Genomic DNA, 15987 nt, shown 5'->3' with positions numbered 1-15987 from the left:
TTGGGCAGGGGAGATGGCTCAGTGGGATAAGCGCTAAGGGTCTGAGTTCAATCCCCGATCCTCCCTTCCCCCTAAAAAAAGATGTTATATTTTGGAAACAGAATATTTAGTTTTTATACAAAATTAAGGTAAAATGAGAAACTTGGGATACTGAAACATTTTTATTTCATGGCATTTATGAAATCAAAAGATAGGCATACCAAATTAAAGATAGATGAAAGTGCTGTGTCAAGAGAATGTAAAAGTTTCCTAATGCCCAATGGTAGTGTGTTCTCTTTCTGAGTTTTAGTGGTAATCACAAGGTAACAGAAATAATAAAATATCAATGAGTACTGATACATTGCTGGGATACACTATCGTATGTGTTAGGGTTACCAAGCTGTAATATCACTGATACCTGGAAAATTACCTACACCTTGGTTTATCTCCTATATGCTGCCTACCCCTATCTTCCACTCCAGTATTAAGTCCTTCACATATTTTAACTAAGATACTTATTTGTGTAAGAGTGATTACCAGTTTTCTTTTATCCTTATGTAGGATAAAGGACTTGAGACCCCTGCGAATCTTCATTGAGAATAATTTGGAGCGCTGGTCTTCCCTTGCTTCAGCCTAGCCATGAAATCTTGCAAAGGTCACTTTCAGTCTTATATCCCTCATGTGTTGTCTAAAGATGGACTAAGATGTTTCTTTCAACTGTGATGGCCTGTGGTTCTGATTAAGTAGGAATATATATGTGAAGATGCTTTGTGATGTTCTTATGATTGCTTTAGAAGATTATATTGGATTACAAAAAGGTAATGTCCTGTGGCCGCACCAACATGTGTATTCATTGTAGCTGGTGGTCTTTTCACAGCATGGTTTCCCTCATAGTCATTTGAAGACCTGAAATGAAGTTGAATTATAAATTACTCTAAAATGTGTTGACGGGGTGAAAAGGTTGTTTACCTGTTTTATGTTTCAGTCATTGCCTTATTTTTTTATTCATACTGGTGCTTACTTTTTCATAGCCAAATGGCAGAAAAGTTCCCTTCTGCAGCTTCCAATATGTCTGTCTAACCTCACAGAAACGTCCTCGGCTTTACTGAGCAGGACCACCAGAGGTTCTGGCACCCTCGCAGTCCCTGGCCAACACCGAAGTCCTGCTGGAATCTGTGCTCCGGGGGCTGTGCCGGGTAGAGAGGGCAGTGGGAGGTAAGAGCTCTTCACCCTTCACCACCTTCTCCACCCAGCATGGCCAGCACACTTTGGTCTACGGCATATCTCCAGGTAGAGCTGGGCTTGAACACTGTTGTCTCATCCTGGGGTTGCAATGGAATGTTCTCACTTGGACTATTTGGGGACGTGGGAGTTTTATCAGAGTAGGAATGGTTATATATGTTTTTTATATTGCTCATAAGATAGAATTATTGTACTTATTTAATTCATTGGTCCTTTGTAGAAAACATAAAAGCACACTTACAATTATATTTTTTCCATTTAAAAAACTGTAAAGTATATATAACGTAGCACCATTTGAATCATCCAAGTGTGTAGCTCAGTGGGATGAAGCGTGTTCATTCACACTGTTGCACAGCCATCACCACTATCCATCTGTAGGACTTTTTTATCTTCTCAATTTGAATCTGTGTGTGTTAAACTCTAACTCCCTGTTTCCCTCATCCTCCCAGCTCCTGGTAACCATCATTCTACTTTCTTTCTCTGTGAATTTGAGTATTTTAAGTACTGTACCTTATGTATATAAAATCAATACAGTATTTGTCCTTTTGTTTCAATTTATACTGGGTGTTTGTAAAAGAAAAAACTGTCATCAAATTTATGTGAAACAGCCTAATATACATTTGATTTATTGTCATCAGTGTCTTTAATCATGTTGTGCTAAGGAGGTACCTCATGGTCTCTGCCCGCTTTAGAGGTGAATGGGAAATTACTCCTTTAAAAAACATATGTAAAGTTATTTATATTTTTGTTATTGCTAACTTCACATTCTGTTTTGGGACCTATTTATCTTAGTTTGAAGATGGTTTTGTTAAATATACATAATGTAGAGATGGCATAACACCAAAAAACGCCCAAGTATTTAATAATTGCTTAGAAAAACAGAAAATTGACTTTGATGTTCTTGTGTATGGTGGCTGTTGGGAGCATTAATATCTCTGGATCACTGACGAATCACTGTCTTTGGATGCAGAAGAGCTTATTTTTTTCTTATGTTCTTAAGACAGTGAGTTTTGCTGTGAGACAGGTTTCTTTTTGAGACATAGGGTTTCACTATGTAGTTCAGGCTGGCCTTGAACTCACTGTATAGTGCAGGCTGGTCTCAGACTCATAATGATCCTCCTGCCTCAGCCTCCCGAGTGCTGGGATTTCAGGTGTGAGCCACCACATCCCGCTAAACAGACGCAGTTTTAACAGTTGTAAAATTATTCTTTAGTGTTTCAAGCTCATATGTCCTTCTAGTGTTGATGTTGCCAGTGGCAGCCTGAGTGTGAATGGGTGTTTCTGGCAAGAAGCAGCCTTTCATTTTAACTGACACTTTTATATACTAACTCTTGGATGCCAAGAGCCCTCCTTACTAGTAGCTGTAAGTGCTAAATCTGTACTTGACTTTCCACCACCTGTCAAGATAAATACAAGCTTCATTTCCTCCCAAAGGGGCTCAAAGGAGTAATTTACTGCTGCTCTGTTTGGGGAGATGGTGTTTTCAGCCAGCATCATATGGACCCAACTGCAAAGATTTTCTGTGCCTAAAGTGAGCTCAGCTGTCTTTTTTTTTCCCCTCTGAAATGTGTAGCAGTTCAAATGAGAATTTTAGAATTGCTCGCTTGTTCTAAATTCTATGATTGAGAAGTGGCAGCAGTAAAATCATATCAAGTGGGAGTGTGTTGATGTCCTCCAGGTTTAATCAGTATGCTCCCTAGCTGAGCAGTTCATAGAGATACAGAGGGACAGGGAATTATCTGTACCTTTAAAGATGATCCCTTGTGGATGTGTGCCTGAGAAACAGACTCACATCTATCCAGTGGTCCAGACAACTGAGGCACATAACTGCTGTTAATAAGAAGGGTGCTAAATTGACATTTTAATAGTGAATTGCAGACTTTAGGGAGGGTTTGTGTAGTTCATCTAAAAGCCAGAGTTGAATTTCATAAAGTACAGCACTTATAGGGGCTTTTTGTTTTGTTTTTTGAGACAATCTCCTTATGTAGTTCAGATTGCCTCTATACTCACAAAACACAGGCTTGTAAGGAGGCCTTGAACTTCCGGCTATCCTTCTACCTCAGACTCCTGATTGCTGAAATTACAGACATGTGCCACCAAGCCTGGCTTTTAGGTGGCTTTCTTGCTCTGACTAAACAGCTTTCAGTGTCTTTCCTTTGGTTATATTTGTGGGTTTCAGAATAACCCTGAAGTAGATCAGGAAGTGGAAAGTGAAGTAGATAGGAAAGCTATCTTTGTAGATGAGGAACTGGATGCACAGAGAAGTGAAATACTTGTGTTCTTGTGTTAAGCAAAACTAGTACTGGAACTCAGGTTTTATGACTCTTGACCTCATGCTTTTGAAACTACTGGTTATTCTGCTTACAAAAGAACATGAGACATAGTTTCAGTTTTGCATTCTCCATTCCCAATGGGCAGTGGCTTCATTCTTCATGTCATAGTATATTGACCTATGATTATCTGCTTGAAATCACCTACATTCAAAGCTTGTTTATAAAACGTATGCCTCAGGGCACTTGAGAGGCCAGAAGTTTGAGACCAGCTCGGGCCCTACATAGGTCAAAACCAGCCCAAACTAGGTAGTGAGACCCAGTCTCAAAAGTAAATAAATTAGATGTAGACCTGAGGAGTCGGGTGTGGATTAGAAGAGTCCACAGTCCTTGAGATTTTCTTTGATGATAATATCTGTAACTGCATCAAACACAAATTTGACATTCTGTGTGTCTGTAGCGCATGTCATATGACTGTAGATTTCTTTGACATCCTTTCGCATGTTGAGATCAAGGAACTGGCTCTTGATATAATTCCCTGCATCCTCGTAGGAATTATTTCCTGGTTGTCCAGAAAAAAGTGAAAAAATACAATAAATTAATACTTTTTTTTTTTTTTTTTTTGGTGGAACCAGGGATTGAACTCAAGCCCTTGTGCTTGCCAGGCAAGCGCTTATTCTACTGAGCCATCTCCCTGTCCCCAACTGCTTATTTACTTTTTAAGTTACTGGCTTGATCCTAGTGTTAGCCAACTACAGTCGGGGACCTGCTTTGGGGAGATTTCTCTCTTGCATCCAGTGTTTCTCATTTGAGTAGACCAAGGAAATCGAAGAAAGAGGTGTCTTTATCTCTACAGCTTTGGTTTCTGACAGGTGTTCTTTCAATAGTCAGTGACTGTCCTGCATCTAATATCTGCTTATTCCACTTGTATCTGAGTTTAAACTCTGAAACTGAATGCCCAAATTTCTCCCCAAAGACAAGTTTATTTCTTGTTGGCATAGAGATCAAGGCAGTCACCAGTTACTACTAAAAACATCACTGTTTTCTGCAGCATTTGACACTTACCATCATACTCTGGAAAACAAATACTGAGATGGACTTTCTTGATTTTTTCCTCAAAAAGGTCTTTCTTGTTGAGAAAGAGAACAATGGAAGTAGCAGCAAAGAACTTGTGGTTACATATGCTGTTGAACAGATGTAAAGACTCATGCATACGATTCTAGTGAGAGGAAACACCATTGGAAATATCAGATTGGAATTATGGGATAGTTGCCTACTTGCTTGCTTATTCCCCTTGGAGAGACCAATGTTCCAAATGCAAAAGCAAATAGCTTCTTTTTAGTGTGAAAGAGTAGAGCCAGAGTTCCCATGTTAATAGATGTGTCCCTTCAGGAAAAGTATTGAACATCTCTGAGCCTCAGTGTCCTTAGAGAGTTACTGTGATAGTAAAATGAACACATGTATATATAGTGTCTATGGTAGTAACTGGCATAATAAATGTTATGTACATTTTGGCAGCCAGACAGCAGTTAGGACTTCCACATGTATAAGTACTGTTATAGGTTGAGACTAGGCCAAATTTAGTATGTGTCTGTTTGTGTCTCCAGGTGATTTTGTTAGGCTAATCAGGGATATAGAGTCTCAGATCTATTTGAACAGGGAGGCGATTTGGCCCTAGTGAGTGCTATAGAATTTCCTAGTGCCACACTACAGGCATTTGTGCTGTCTTATCCCCTTCTCTGATTTCTACTTTTAAGAGATAAGACGTGGTACTTCTCATCCTCAGAGTCTGGAGGTTGCCAGTGCCCCAGCCAGCCAGCTTTCCATTAATAGGTTGCTGACCTCTGACTGTGGAGCAAATATTTATGTGAAATTAGTGTTTTCCACACTTGTAACATCCTTTGTCGAAAAGCCCAATAAGAAGTAACTGGCCCTGTTTGGATACATGTCCTGTAGAGCTGTTGAAAGGACTCATCCTCACGTGTTTTTTTTCAGCAGCCACTTTTGTTGTCATTTAAGGAAGTTGGACTGCTATTCTCTCCTGTTGATACTTGGTGTATTTTTAGGCTTCCAAGTGAAGTGTGTAGCTCGGCCTCTCTGCTGTGTTGTGTAACGGTACACAGTATACACTCCCTGTTCTACGTTTTCATCTTCTGTTTTTCCATAGGGAGCCTGTGAGTAGAAATGTAATTGCTTTGCCTACTTGACGGTCTCTTATCCTTTTAGTACGCAGTTCCTCTTAGGAACTTTTTGGTGGCCAAGAGATACTTGTATGTTTAATCTGAGACTAACCTCATTCTTAGTAAATCTGGAGCTTTACTGTGCTAGCCTGGGACCTGCAAAAGAAGTGTTATTCTGGAATTGTCTGCATGAGACATTGGCTGGTCTGCTAGGGGACTGCTAGCTTGTCGTGCTCATTCACATCCTAGCTGGGACACTGGAATGACACGACACAAGCCTCTAAGAATGGGTCATGAGAGACGTGCAAGGCTCTTTGGTGCCAAAGCTGCTTACCACCTCGTCATCTTCCACCAATACCATGTCATAGGCACTGAGGGCTGCACAGAAGATGATGCAGGTGACACCCTCAAAGCAGTGGATCCACTTCTTTCTCTCTGATCTTTGTCCTCCCACATCAAACATCCTGTGGGAAGAGGCAGCAGCTACAGACATGCCTGGCATATGGCCCGTAGATCTTTGCTGTTTCTCCTGAGCAGGAAACCCTGGGGCCAGTTAACTGCAAAATGGGAAATGCGGAGTAGGGGGCTGAGGGAAACAAGACAGTAAGTCAGGTTGGGCTTCAGCAAAGGCCAAAAACAATGTCCGTGTCCTTTTCTAGGATTGTGCATGTTTATCTGAGATATCTGCAACAACCATGTACTCACCTGAAATTCAGATCCTTGACAGAAAACTTTGTTTCTATGATGCCTGTGGTTTTGACTCTGGATCGTAGCACATCTTGCTCATTAGGCAGGTAGTTAGGGTCTGTAATCCGGTCCAGTTGGTTAAGGTAGCTAGACAGAAGTTATCCATATTGACGATATTACATTTTCCACAGATAAGATTGAAAGTTACCCCAAATCACACAGCTAATGTGATAGTAGACCGGGGCTTGAATCCATATAACTAAATTTAGGGTTCTTTCTTTCAAATCTTTATGTGTTCTTAGAAAAGAATGTGGGTAAGTGGGCTGAAGAATAAGACCATTTGATGCAGGGGCTGATGCAGTTTGAGTTTTGCCAGCTGGAAATCCTTTCTAGATTTGTGAGGATGACTGACTGTTTTAAATGGGTGCCAGAAGATCCATCAAGAGGCAGAAGGAGAGCTGGGGATTTCCTTCAGTGGTAGAATGGTTTGGCACACACAAGATCCTGGGTTCGGTCCCCAGCAAGAGGTGGGGGTAGATTAAAAGCTACTTTACAGACAGGTAGCAATGCATGAGTTTTGTTTATATCATGAATAAAATTGTAATTGGGGAAATTTGAGCATGGATTTGGGTGACTGATGCTGTTAGGGAATTATTAAATATTTAGGTACGATGATACTATATTTTTTAAAAAAGAGCCGTTATATTTTAGAGATAATGTAATGAAATTTTTAGGATGAAGTGATACCTGAGGTTTGCTTTAAAATCATCTGATAGACATGGAGGCAAATGAGTAGCTTTAAATTAACTGTTGAGACTAAATGATTGTTATTTCCCTTTGGTATGTTTGGAAGTTACCATAAAAAATGAGAAAATTTTAAAAAATGGTAGAAGGAAGGGATATTTTAAGAGAAATGACTGAAGAAAAGGGAAATTAACATAAAAATCTAATACATGTCAGATATTTTCACATTTAAATTCTCAGTGAACCTTAAAAGCTTTAAGACTCCTCATTTTTTTTTAAGTTTTGACTTTTGGTGTTGAACCCAGTGCATTGCTTTACCTCATTCCACCCCTGCTTTTCAAATGTTTGAGACGGCCTTGCTAAATTGCCCAGGCTGGGCGAGAACTTGGCTTTTTTGTACCTCAGCATTCCAGAGTGGTGGGACTGCGGAAGCAATCTGCCATGCCCAATTCATAGCCTTGCTGTAGATGTCAAGGAATAATTCAGAAGGATTAAATAATTTTCCCAGTGTCAGAGACATTATGAGACCCTGTTTGGTTTTTTGTTTGTTTTTAAATCAGCTTTGTGGCCAAGCAGACTTGGGTGCAACTCCAGCCTCTGCTGTTTATGTGTGTGATACTGGGCAAATTAAATGACTGTTGAATTTGTAGAAAATGGGGCTAATAAAAAAGTCCTGTACACCTTGAAGGCTTATTGTACAAATGGATAAAGGGTCTTGAGATAATATGCATAGCACACCTGGCAAGTACTGGCCCTTCGGGAGCATACCAGAGATAGTAAATGACAGTGTTATATCAAGATTAGGTAACAAAAAGGGGTTAAAAACACCTAACTGAAACTCATGCCCCAGCATGATACTATACCGTTGTAGGATTGATAAACCCTGCTTCCCTTATCTTTTTGGAACCACCTGTGCACAGCTAATTGTTGGATTCCTGCCCACCTTCCTTTGGTTTGCCCTGGTCATTCCTGAGTCCTCAACCCTAATATTTTTTTTCTTCTTTTTTTTTTTGGCGGAACCAGGGATTGAACTTGGGCCCTTGTGCTTGCCAGGCAAGTGCTTATTCTACTGAACTATCTCCCAGGCCCTCCACTCACCCTAATATTCTGACATTAAGGTGCTATGGTCAAGGAGATTTTCATTTCTGTAGCCCAGGTACAGCCTGAGTTACATGTAGAAAAGTCAGCCTTGAAAGGGCTGAGGCTGGGGCTGGAGAGATGGCTCAGTGGTCTAAAGCACCTACTTAGAACAAGCTTAGCAAAGCATCGGGGACCGCGGTTCAATCCCCCAGCACCACATGCCAGCCAGCCTCGCCCCCTGGTGGGCTGAGCTGGCCACACACACACACCACTCTCTCTCTCTCTCTCTCTCTCTCTCTCTCTCTCTCTCTCTCTCAAATAAAAAAAAAAAAAAATTTAAAAAAAAGAAAGGGCTGAGGCTGGGGAGATAGCTTAGTGGCACAAACACATGCCTGGCAAGTGCAGGGTCCTGAATTCCATTCCCAGTACCAAAAAAAAAAAAAAAAAAAAGAGGGTCATCATTCATGCACCTCCAGGAGAACTGCAGGGCTGTTTTAGATTCTGAAAGGAGGAGCTAAGTGTTTAGCTTAAGAAAACAGGGTTAAGAGCCATTATAGCAATTGTATTTTGAATTTTGTGCCACTAGCTTTATAGACTGCGGTAAGTGAGGGTAAAGTAATCTTGAGGGGTGGGAGCAGGCAGGTGATGGCAGGCGTTAAGTGTAGTGTGTGTGTCCGCGAGGGGTGGGAGCTGGCAGGTGATGGCAGGCGTTAAGTGTAGTGTGTGTGTCTCCGCTTTCAAGGCGTGGTATTTAAGGCCAGTGGGATTTCTCCTGCAAGATTGCTTAAGCATCATCCCTCCTCCCCAGGCAGTCTTACTAAGATGCTGAGTCATTGAGCTGATATTCTGCAGCTCTGTCGAAGCAGGCTTGCACTCCACCGTCCTTCCACAATTTCCTAATGACTTCCACCAGCTCAGGAGGCATGGTCCCCTCCTCAGTAGAGTCAGCCAGGTTGTTGAGCTGTCGCCCATCGTCCTGTAATGCGGAAAACTGAGAATGACACAGGGGCTTCGGCTTTGCAGGAGGCCTGTGGGAATACTGCTGAATAAAAAGCATCTTGCATGCTACCAAAGCCTGAAGTGGAGGCAGTCTTTTGTGAAGATTCCATCTAAACCCCACCCGCCCCCAACTAGGAATTGAACTCAGGCCCTTGCGCTTGCCAGGCAAGCGCTTATTCTGCTGAGCTAGCTCCTCATCCCTGAAAATTCCATTTTAAACACTAACTTTTGAATATGCTGCACAGACATAGGGAGTGGTGTTTTATCCAGCTTGGACACCCCTAGAGGATGGTGCAAAGGTCCCAGGTGCTGGTTCTCTGGTATTTACAACTTCAACTTAGTTTCAGAGTAGACTGCCACAAAATGTCGGTGCTTTGCTGCAGAAAGTGTCTCAGTTTAAAGGCCAGATTTGACCATGAAATTGATAAGCTAGAAGACAGGAACCCATCACATTCCTTCATTTCAGTGATTCACATTTAGGGCAAGGCCAATACTAAAACTAGAGATTTAGCTTATAAAAGGTCATGGCCAGGGCAAAAAGCCCCAGGGGAACAATTTATGTAGTAAAAGAGGACAAAAATGCAGAGAAAGCAGAGATTCTGCAAGCATTTATTTTAAAGGTAGAAGTTGCTTACTTTTCCAGAACTGAGAAGATTGGAAGCTCAGCAGATCGGATTTTAGTTACACAGAACTTACTCTTACTCAACTTTCTTCATAGTTTATTGGCCTCGGGTTCAGTTTCTTGTCCACAATAGTCTTGCTTTAACCATATAACATCACATACCACACGGCTCGGGTCGGCATAGTCAATGCCCAGCGTGGACATGGCGCGGATGATAGCCAGGATGGACTGTAATACGTTCCCGTAAATGACAGACTTGAACTCGAGGCATTCTTCTGGCGAGTAGCCATCCTGGTGAATGATCCTTAAGAGGTGGACACGGGCTTTTAGCTGGACCTAAGTCACCAAATCTAAGGGATTGGGAATCTAAGGGGATTTAAAGGACCCTAAAAACCTGTCACAAAGTAGAGTGAGGGCTTTGAGGCGTAGTTCCTTTAAAGCACCTGGGCTCAGGATAGAGCCTGTTCTCAAATCCCTCCACTGGTTTCTTAACGACCGCCCCCCCCACTCCAAATCCTTGGGCGCTTTTGTTTCTACTCACTTCATCTGCTTGACAATGGTGCTCTTTCCTGACTCCCCGGCACCTGGAAGGAGAAATGCTTATGCTTCCACTTCCACGAGTTTCTCCCAGCATTTTAGGAAAAGAGCGATGGTTGCAGGCACTTTGGACCCAGGCTGGGTGACTTGGATTGACTGGGTGATAGATAGATTTGTGTGTGTGGTAGTGTACTGGGGAATTGAACTCAGGACTCCACATAAGCTAGGCAAGTATGCTATACCATGGAGCTGCATCCGCAGTCAGCGTTTTTAGCTTTTTTTGTTTCTTTTAAAATGTTGGGGATCAAACTCAGGTCCTCACACTTGCCTGGCAAACAGTGCTGGGCTACATGCCCAACCGTGTTTATTTTGAGATAGAATTTCACTAAGTTGCTCAGGCTGGCTTTAAATTTTTGATCTTTCCTGCCTCAGCCTCCTGATTCTGGGATTACAGGAATGTGGCACTGTGCCAGGCAGTGACCTTTTTAGAGTAGAGTTTATTTAACTTTCTACATTTTGGGCTGGGTTTCTTTTTTTTTAGGGGCACTGCAGGATGTTTAGTAGCATTCCTGGTCCCTACCCACTAGAGGCCAGTAGCACCCCACTGTCCTAGTTGTAGCAACTGAAAAGTTTCAAAAATCTCTCCACTGAGAACCCCCATTAAAGGAATCAGAGGAATTCCTTTAATGGTTCCTCTCTGGGTGAATAGTCTTGGCCAGGACCAGAGACCTTAATTACTTTCTTGAAATGTTTTTCATTACCTTGATGATTCCTTATTTGACTAAAATGCCTTAATCCTCACTCACACTCTTCCCTTCCGTCCCCCCTCTGTCGGTGCTGCCCTGATCCCTCAGCACCACGCTTAGCTTGTGCTTTTTCCCCCTCTTAAGCTGCTTATTCTGAAGCTAAAGAATCTGTTTAGGCTTGAAAGATCCCTCAGGGTCCCTGTCACCTCCATTTCCCTCTGTAATTCCTAGGCTCCTTGATGTGTCCTTGGGCACAGATGGGATAGGATGCCTTTAGCCTGGTATTCTGTCCATAGCCTTAGAAATCCATGAGGCAGCTATTCTTTAGTTGCATGGGACCCACCTGCTACAGATAGCCTGGGTCTCTGGTAAGGCTAGTGGTTTTGGTTCTTGTTTTTCTCCCCTAAGTCAGGCTCAGGCGGGCACAAAGTTGCTTGCCTTGCTACTGTATATAGCCCTGGTCGGATCCTTGGCTGACACCCTAAAGACCCTGGCTCTCCTCTCGCACTTCCCTAGTTCTAAAATTTTTCTGAAAGCAGGAAGAAACCAGTATACTTCTCAAGAATCAGTGGGCCTATTCCAGGGTCTTAGCGTTAGGATTGTGGGGTAAAAAAGGTCCTATTCTCTTCTGAGTCCTTGAGCCAGACCCTCACTGTAGATTGAGTGTCCACATAGCCAAGGTTCTTGGTACTTGTCAGGCCAAAAGGAGCTGTTGATTTGGTTAGATCTGAGGAGTGGTCTGCCTTGGACCTTGTGCTGTTCCTGGTTCAAGAAGAATGGGGAAATTTCAGTAGCTCCTTTGGGGTAACTGTGCAGACACCATATTAACTCTCACCCCTAGATCTTGGGTCTGACCTAAGACTGAAATGAAAAAGGAAAACAGATCTGTTGTGCCTCCTCCCCTTGGGGTAGACTAGAACCCACCACTCCTCCAGGGAACAGAAGAGCATGGCGTCCTGCAGGCACACCTTCCACGCTCACTCACCCAGCAGCAGCAGCTTGACAGTCTTTGCCTCTTTGTCTGCATCCTCCTGCAGCTTCTTTTCCAGCTCCTTGGATCTCTTGGCCAGCTCCTTGTCCTCTGCACTGATTCCACTCCCCATCTCTGTGGACTCCTCAACTACTTCCTCAGGCTTTTTTTAGCCTCTCCTGTAAGATTTTCTGTGTGAAAAGTGAAAAAGTATTTGGGGTTGAGTGTCCTTCTCTTGCTGTCCTAAAAGCTTAATACAGGACTAGGTGATAGCAGGTAATAAGTTCTCCTTTGCTGCCTACCTTGGCCGAGACTCCCTACCCCAACTGGAGGCTTTCTTGGTCTAGGGATTATAGCCTTCATGTCTACCAATGTGATGAGTCTAGCCAATTAAGAGCTTTACCAATAAGACAAAGGGCAAAGATTCAAAATGTTCTGTAGCAAGGGAAATGATCCAGGAAATGACCCAGGTTCTGACACAGGAAGGAAGGGTGTGGATGCTAGAGCTTTGGGAATGAAATGATGGCCACCTCATCTCTTGGAGGGGGGCGATCTATTCAAAGAGCTTGCTTTCTTGGTTTGACTTGTATTGTAGACTGGAGGTTAGGGAGACACACAGGAGTCATTGTGCATATTGAGCCTCCAGATTTTAGGATCCTAGCTTTAAGGGCTTTAAGACAGCGTAGATAGCTCACTGATCAGACCAGTCCTGGCAAAGTTTTGGGGTTGTTTTTGTGGAACCAGGGATTGAACTCAGGCCCTTGCACTTGCCAGGGAAGTGCTTATTCTACTGAATCATCTCCCCCGCCCCCAAAGTTTTGTTTGGAGTAATGATCTTCCTGGGAAAGATAAGGACTGTGTCAGCTCCTGCAGGGCCACTGGAAGCTACAGTATTGTTTCTTTGTAGTGCTTCATCTCTGTACATACCCCTTCCTATTTTGTGATACTGGCCTGCATCTTGAGCTATATCACCAGCCCTTTAATTTTTTAATTTTGAGACAGGATCTCCTTAAGTTGCCCAAATGGCTCAAACTTTCAATCCTGGTGCCTCAGCCTCTAAGAGTGCTGAGACTGCAGGCATGCAACACCGTACCTGGCCCTTTGTACATAAGTCTATCCTTAGCATTTAATACTTTTTTAGGGGCAAGAGTGAAAGGCTTTTGCCCAGGCTGACCCAGAACTTCAGCAATCCTGCCTCGATCTTCTAAAGGCTGGGATTACAGATATGCACTAACGGCTTCATTTTATACTGATTTACCTGTGAGCCTCTTCCAACTTGTAGTTTATAAGCAAGTCTTTATAAGCAGGCTTGGTAAATAAATGGAGGAAGAATGGTACATGTAGAGCGAATGGGGCTGCTTCCCCTGGACCCAGTGATGCCGCCTGAGGTCCACCTTCACTTGGTGGGAAATTAGCTGGTATTCATTGTGCTTTGTGCCCGGTCATACAAGAAACTGTTTCCTTAGGCAATCAGACCACAGCCTCTACCTTGCAGAGATTGGGGCAGGGCTTCTCTTGACTCTCATCCAGGCTGGAAACCCCACCTCCCACCCCCTTCCCAGCAAGAAGCGAAGGGTGCAGCCTTGCCTCGCACAGTGCGATTCTCCACAAATGCCAGTTATTTCACTTAAATGGGTATTGCTGGTGGAGCCATTTAGAACTTTGCTACCCAGAATGTAGTGCAAAGAAGACTGGCTTCAGATGACATAGAAACTTGTTAGAAATGCAGTATGGACCTCAGCCCAGACTTTCCTGTTTAGAATCTGCCTTTTAGCAAGACCTCTGAGATCAGGAACATCCGTGCCCCCCACCCCTCGTGCCTGTTTGCATAATGTAAAGATCATTTGGTCTCTGCCGTCCAAGTGCTGAGATTACAGGCATGCACCACCATGCCTGATGAGATGGCGGGTCTTGCTTGCTATGCAGCTCAGGCTGACCTTGAGCTTACTTTGTAGCCCAGCCTGCTCTCAAACTCACAAAGATCCTCCTGTCTCAGCCTCCCAAGTGCTAGGATTACAGGTGTGCCCCACCATGCCCTCATTAATTGATGGTAATTACTAAGTAAATGTTGGAACAAAAACTATTAAGTACCTTTGGCTGAGATTGGAGGATCATTGTGTGTTTGTTTCAGCAGACACTTAAGGATTTTTGGGGGGGAGGGGGCACTCAGGATGCCTTCAGGACAGGTCTGGTTTGGCTTGAGGATGAGGGGATTGAACCACAGCATCCTGAGCCTGCTTTGTTTCAGCAGGCACTTAAACACCTGAGCTAATGGGCAGGCCCCCTCATTGTGAGTTTGAGACCAGCCTGGCCTACAGAGTGAACTCAACTGAGCCTGAACTGCATAGTGAGACCTTGTCTCAAAAAGACGACAACAACAAAATAAAATCCCCATTGTTGTGAGAATGGTTGTTTCCAGTAATTTTCTGTTTTGAATATCTATACTAAATATCTTTATGAATCATCAAAAGAAAAAGATCACTTGATATGCTTGGTTCTGCTTCATGAAGCCTTTACCGGCCACTGACTAGAAGACCACCTTGCTTTCAAAGATGTTAAAGTAGTACATATTTAAGACTGGGCATGGTGGCAAGTGCCTGTAATCCCAGCTCGTGGGAAGCTGTAAACAGGTACATCACAATGAGTCTGATCTAGTTGTGAGACTCTGAACACCCTGTAGACCTTTCCCTAAAAAAAAAAAAAAAAAGTACATATTTTTAAAGAAGGTATTGTTTAGAGTCAAATTTCAGTAATTTGTTGGTTTCAGAGCTTGAGAAACTTTTCTAAATCAGTACAGGTGATAAGCAGCAGCAGCAAATTTGAAATGCCCTGGCCTAGAACATTTCTCAATTGGCATTTGCTGAAGAGTTCTTTCGTTTTAGAAAATACTGATTTAATTGGCCTGGAATGCAGTTCAGGCATAAAGATTTAAAATGTTCTCCAAGCGATTCCCATGTATATAGCTAAGGTGAGAAACCATTAAGCTAAAAGGATTTAATTCCCTGTCCTTCTTGAGCTGGCTTGTGGCAGCGGTGAGCAGCCATTGTTGCTTATCTCATTTTCCCGACCGATAAACTTGAATATGTGCGTTAAGCTGAGTATGTGGGAGGTCAGGCTCTCTGAGCTGGTGGAGGAACTGGCAGCAATCAAACTCTCATCGTGCTTGCTTGTTTTGAGGTACTAGCGATTGAACCCAGGGGCACTGAATTACATTCCCAGCCTTTTTTGCTTGCTGCTGGAGAGTGGTGGTGGTGGGGTAGATGGGCAGGCTCTTGCAAAGTTGTACCGCCTGGCCCTGAACTTGTGATCCTCCAGCCTTAGCCTTCCACATAGTTGGAATTACAGGCCTGCTTCACCATGCCCACCCTGGCAATCGTGTTTGCAATGAGAAATTGGCACATACTTAATTGACTTAAGGAGAACAGAACTTAAGGAGAGTCTCTGAAATTGTGACTGTTCTGGAATCTTAGCTATAAGGTTTCAGTTACCTTCCTGCCATCCTCCCCTTTCCTTTCCCCAGTCTTAGTGACTTAAGCCAGACCTGGGCGGTACTGCATGCTGCACCCTCAGGAACTTCAGGAACTGTTCTAGACCACTTACGTGGTGCATACTCATTCATTCTCAAAATATCTTCAAGGTAAGTGCTGCTGTTCCTAATGTCCAGACCAGGTGACTGAGACTGAGGGCTACCTGACCTTTTCAAGGTTGTAGTTTCGTAAATGCACACACCAGTGTTCTTCCTTGCCACTACCCTCAAGCAGTGACAGAATCTTTGGGCAAATAGGTGAACCCAGAAGCAGAAGTGCTACATTGCAAAAGGAGCCGTGATCTTGATTCACACATGGGAATATTGCTGGAGCTTGTTCCCCTTTTGGCCTTCACTGCTGCAGACTTAAGTGATGCTTGTAGTAGTTGCTTTCCCTTCTCACCA

The 15987-nt window shown here is 43.2% G+C and overlaps 1 protein-coding gene across 2 annotated transcripts; it reads right to left on the bottom strand.

Annotated features, from left to right (window-relative positions):
• Nucleotides 1-237: 237 nt before the first annotated feature.
• Gnat2 (G protein subunit alpha transducin 2) lies at nt 238-13024 on the bottom strand. Of its 2 annotated transcripts, XM_023721737.1 has the most exons (10): nt 12359-13024; nt 12072-12247; nt 10345-10387; nt 9966-10107; nt 9001-9158; nt 6377-6505; nt 6006-6135; nt 4557-4710; nt 3844-4053; nt 238-885 (listed from the first exon to the last, which is right to left on the bottom strand). In XM_023721737.1, exons 2-9 carry the CDS (start codon nt 12187-12189, stop codon nt 3863-3865), a joined length of 1065 nt encoding a protein of 354 aa, XP_023577505.1. In that variant the 5' UTR covers nt 12190-12247; nt 12359-13024; the 3' UTR covers nt 238-885; nt 3844-3862. The 2 variants fall into 2 exon arrangements, with proteins under 2 accessions (XP_023577505.1, XP_023577504.1); XM_023721736.1 differs by having other exon boundaries at nt 12072-13024.
• Nucleotides 13025-15987: the final 2963 nt, after the last annotated feature.

The sequence above is a fragment of the Octodon degus genome, unplaced genomic scaffold (assembly GCF_000260255.1).
Source record: "Octodon degus isolate 3935 unplaced genomic scaffold, OctDeg1.0 scaffold00084, whole genome shotgun sequence".
Classification (NCBI taxonomy): domain Eukaryota; kingdom Metazoa; phylum Chordata; class Mammalia; order Rodentia; family Octodontidae; genus Octodon; species Octodon degus.
The sequence above is the reverse complement of the archived record's forward strand: the minus strand, read 5'-3'. Positions and strand labels throughout refer to the sequence as shown.

Bases quoted from the DNA above. Each gene is read 5' to 3' on its own strand.
- Gnat2 (XM_023721736.1), bottom strand. From the start codon at position 12,189: ATGGGGAGTGGAATCAGTGCAGAGGACAAGGAGCTGGCCAAGAGATCC. The intron at 6,506-9,000 runs GTAAGACTGCCT...ACTTCTGTCTAG, and splicing joins CTCAATGACTCAGCATCTTA to CTACCTTAACCAACTGGACC. The intron at 6,136-6,376 runs GTGAGTACATGG...CTCTTCCCACAG, and splicing joins GTCAAGGATCTGAATTTCAG to GATGTTTGATGTGGGAGGAC.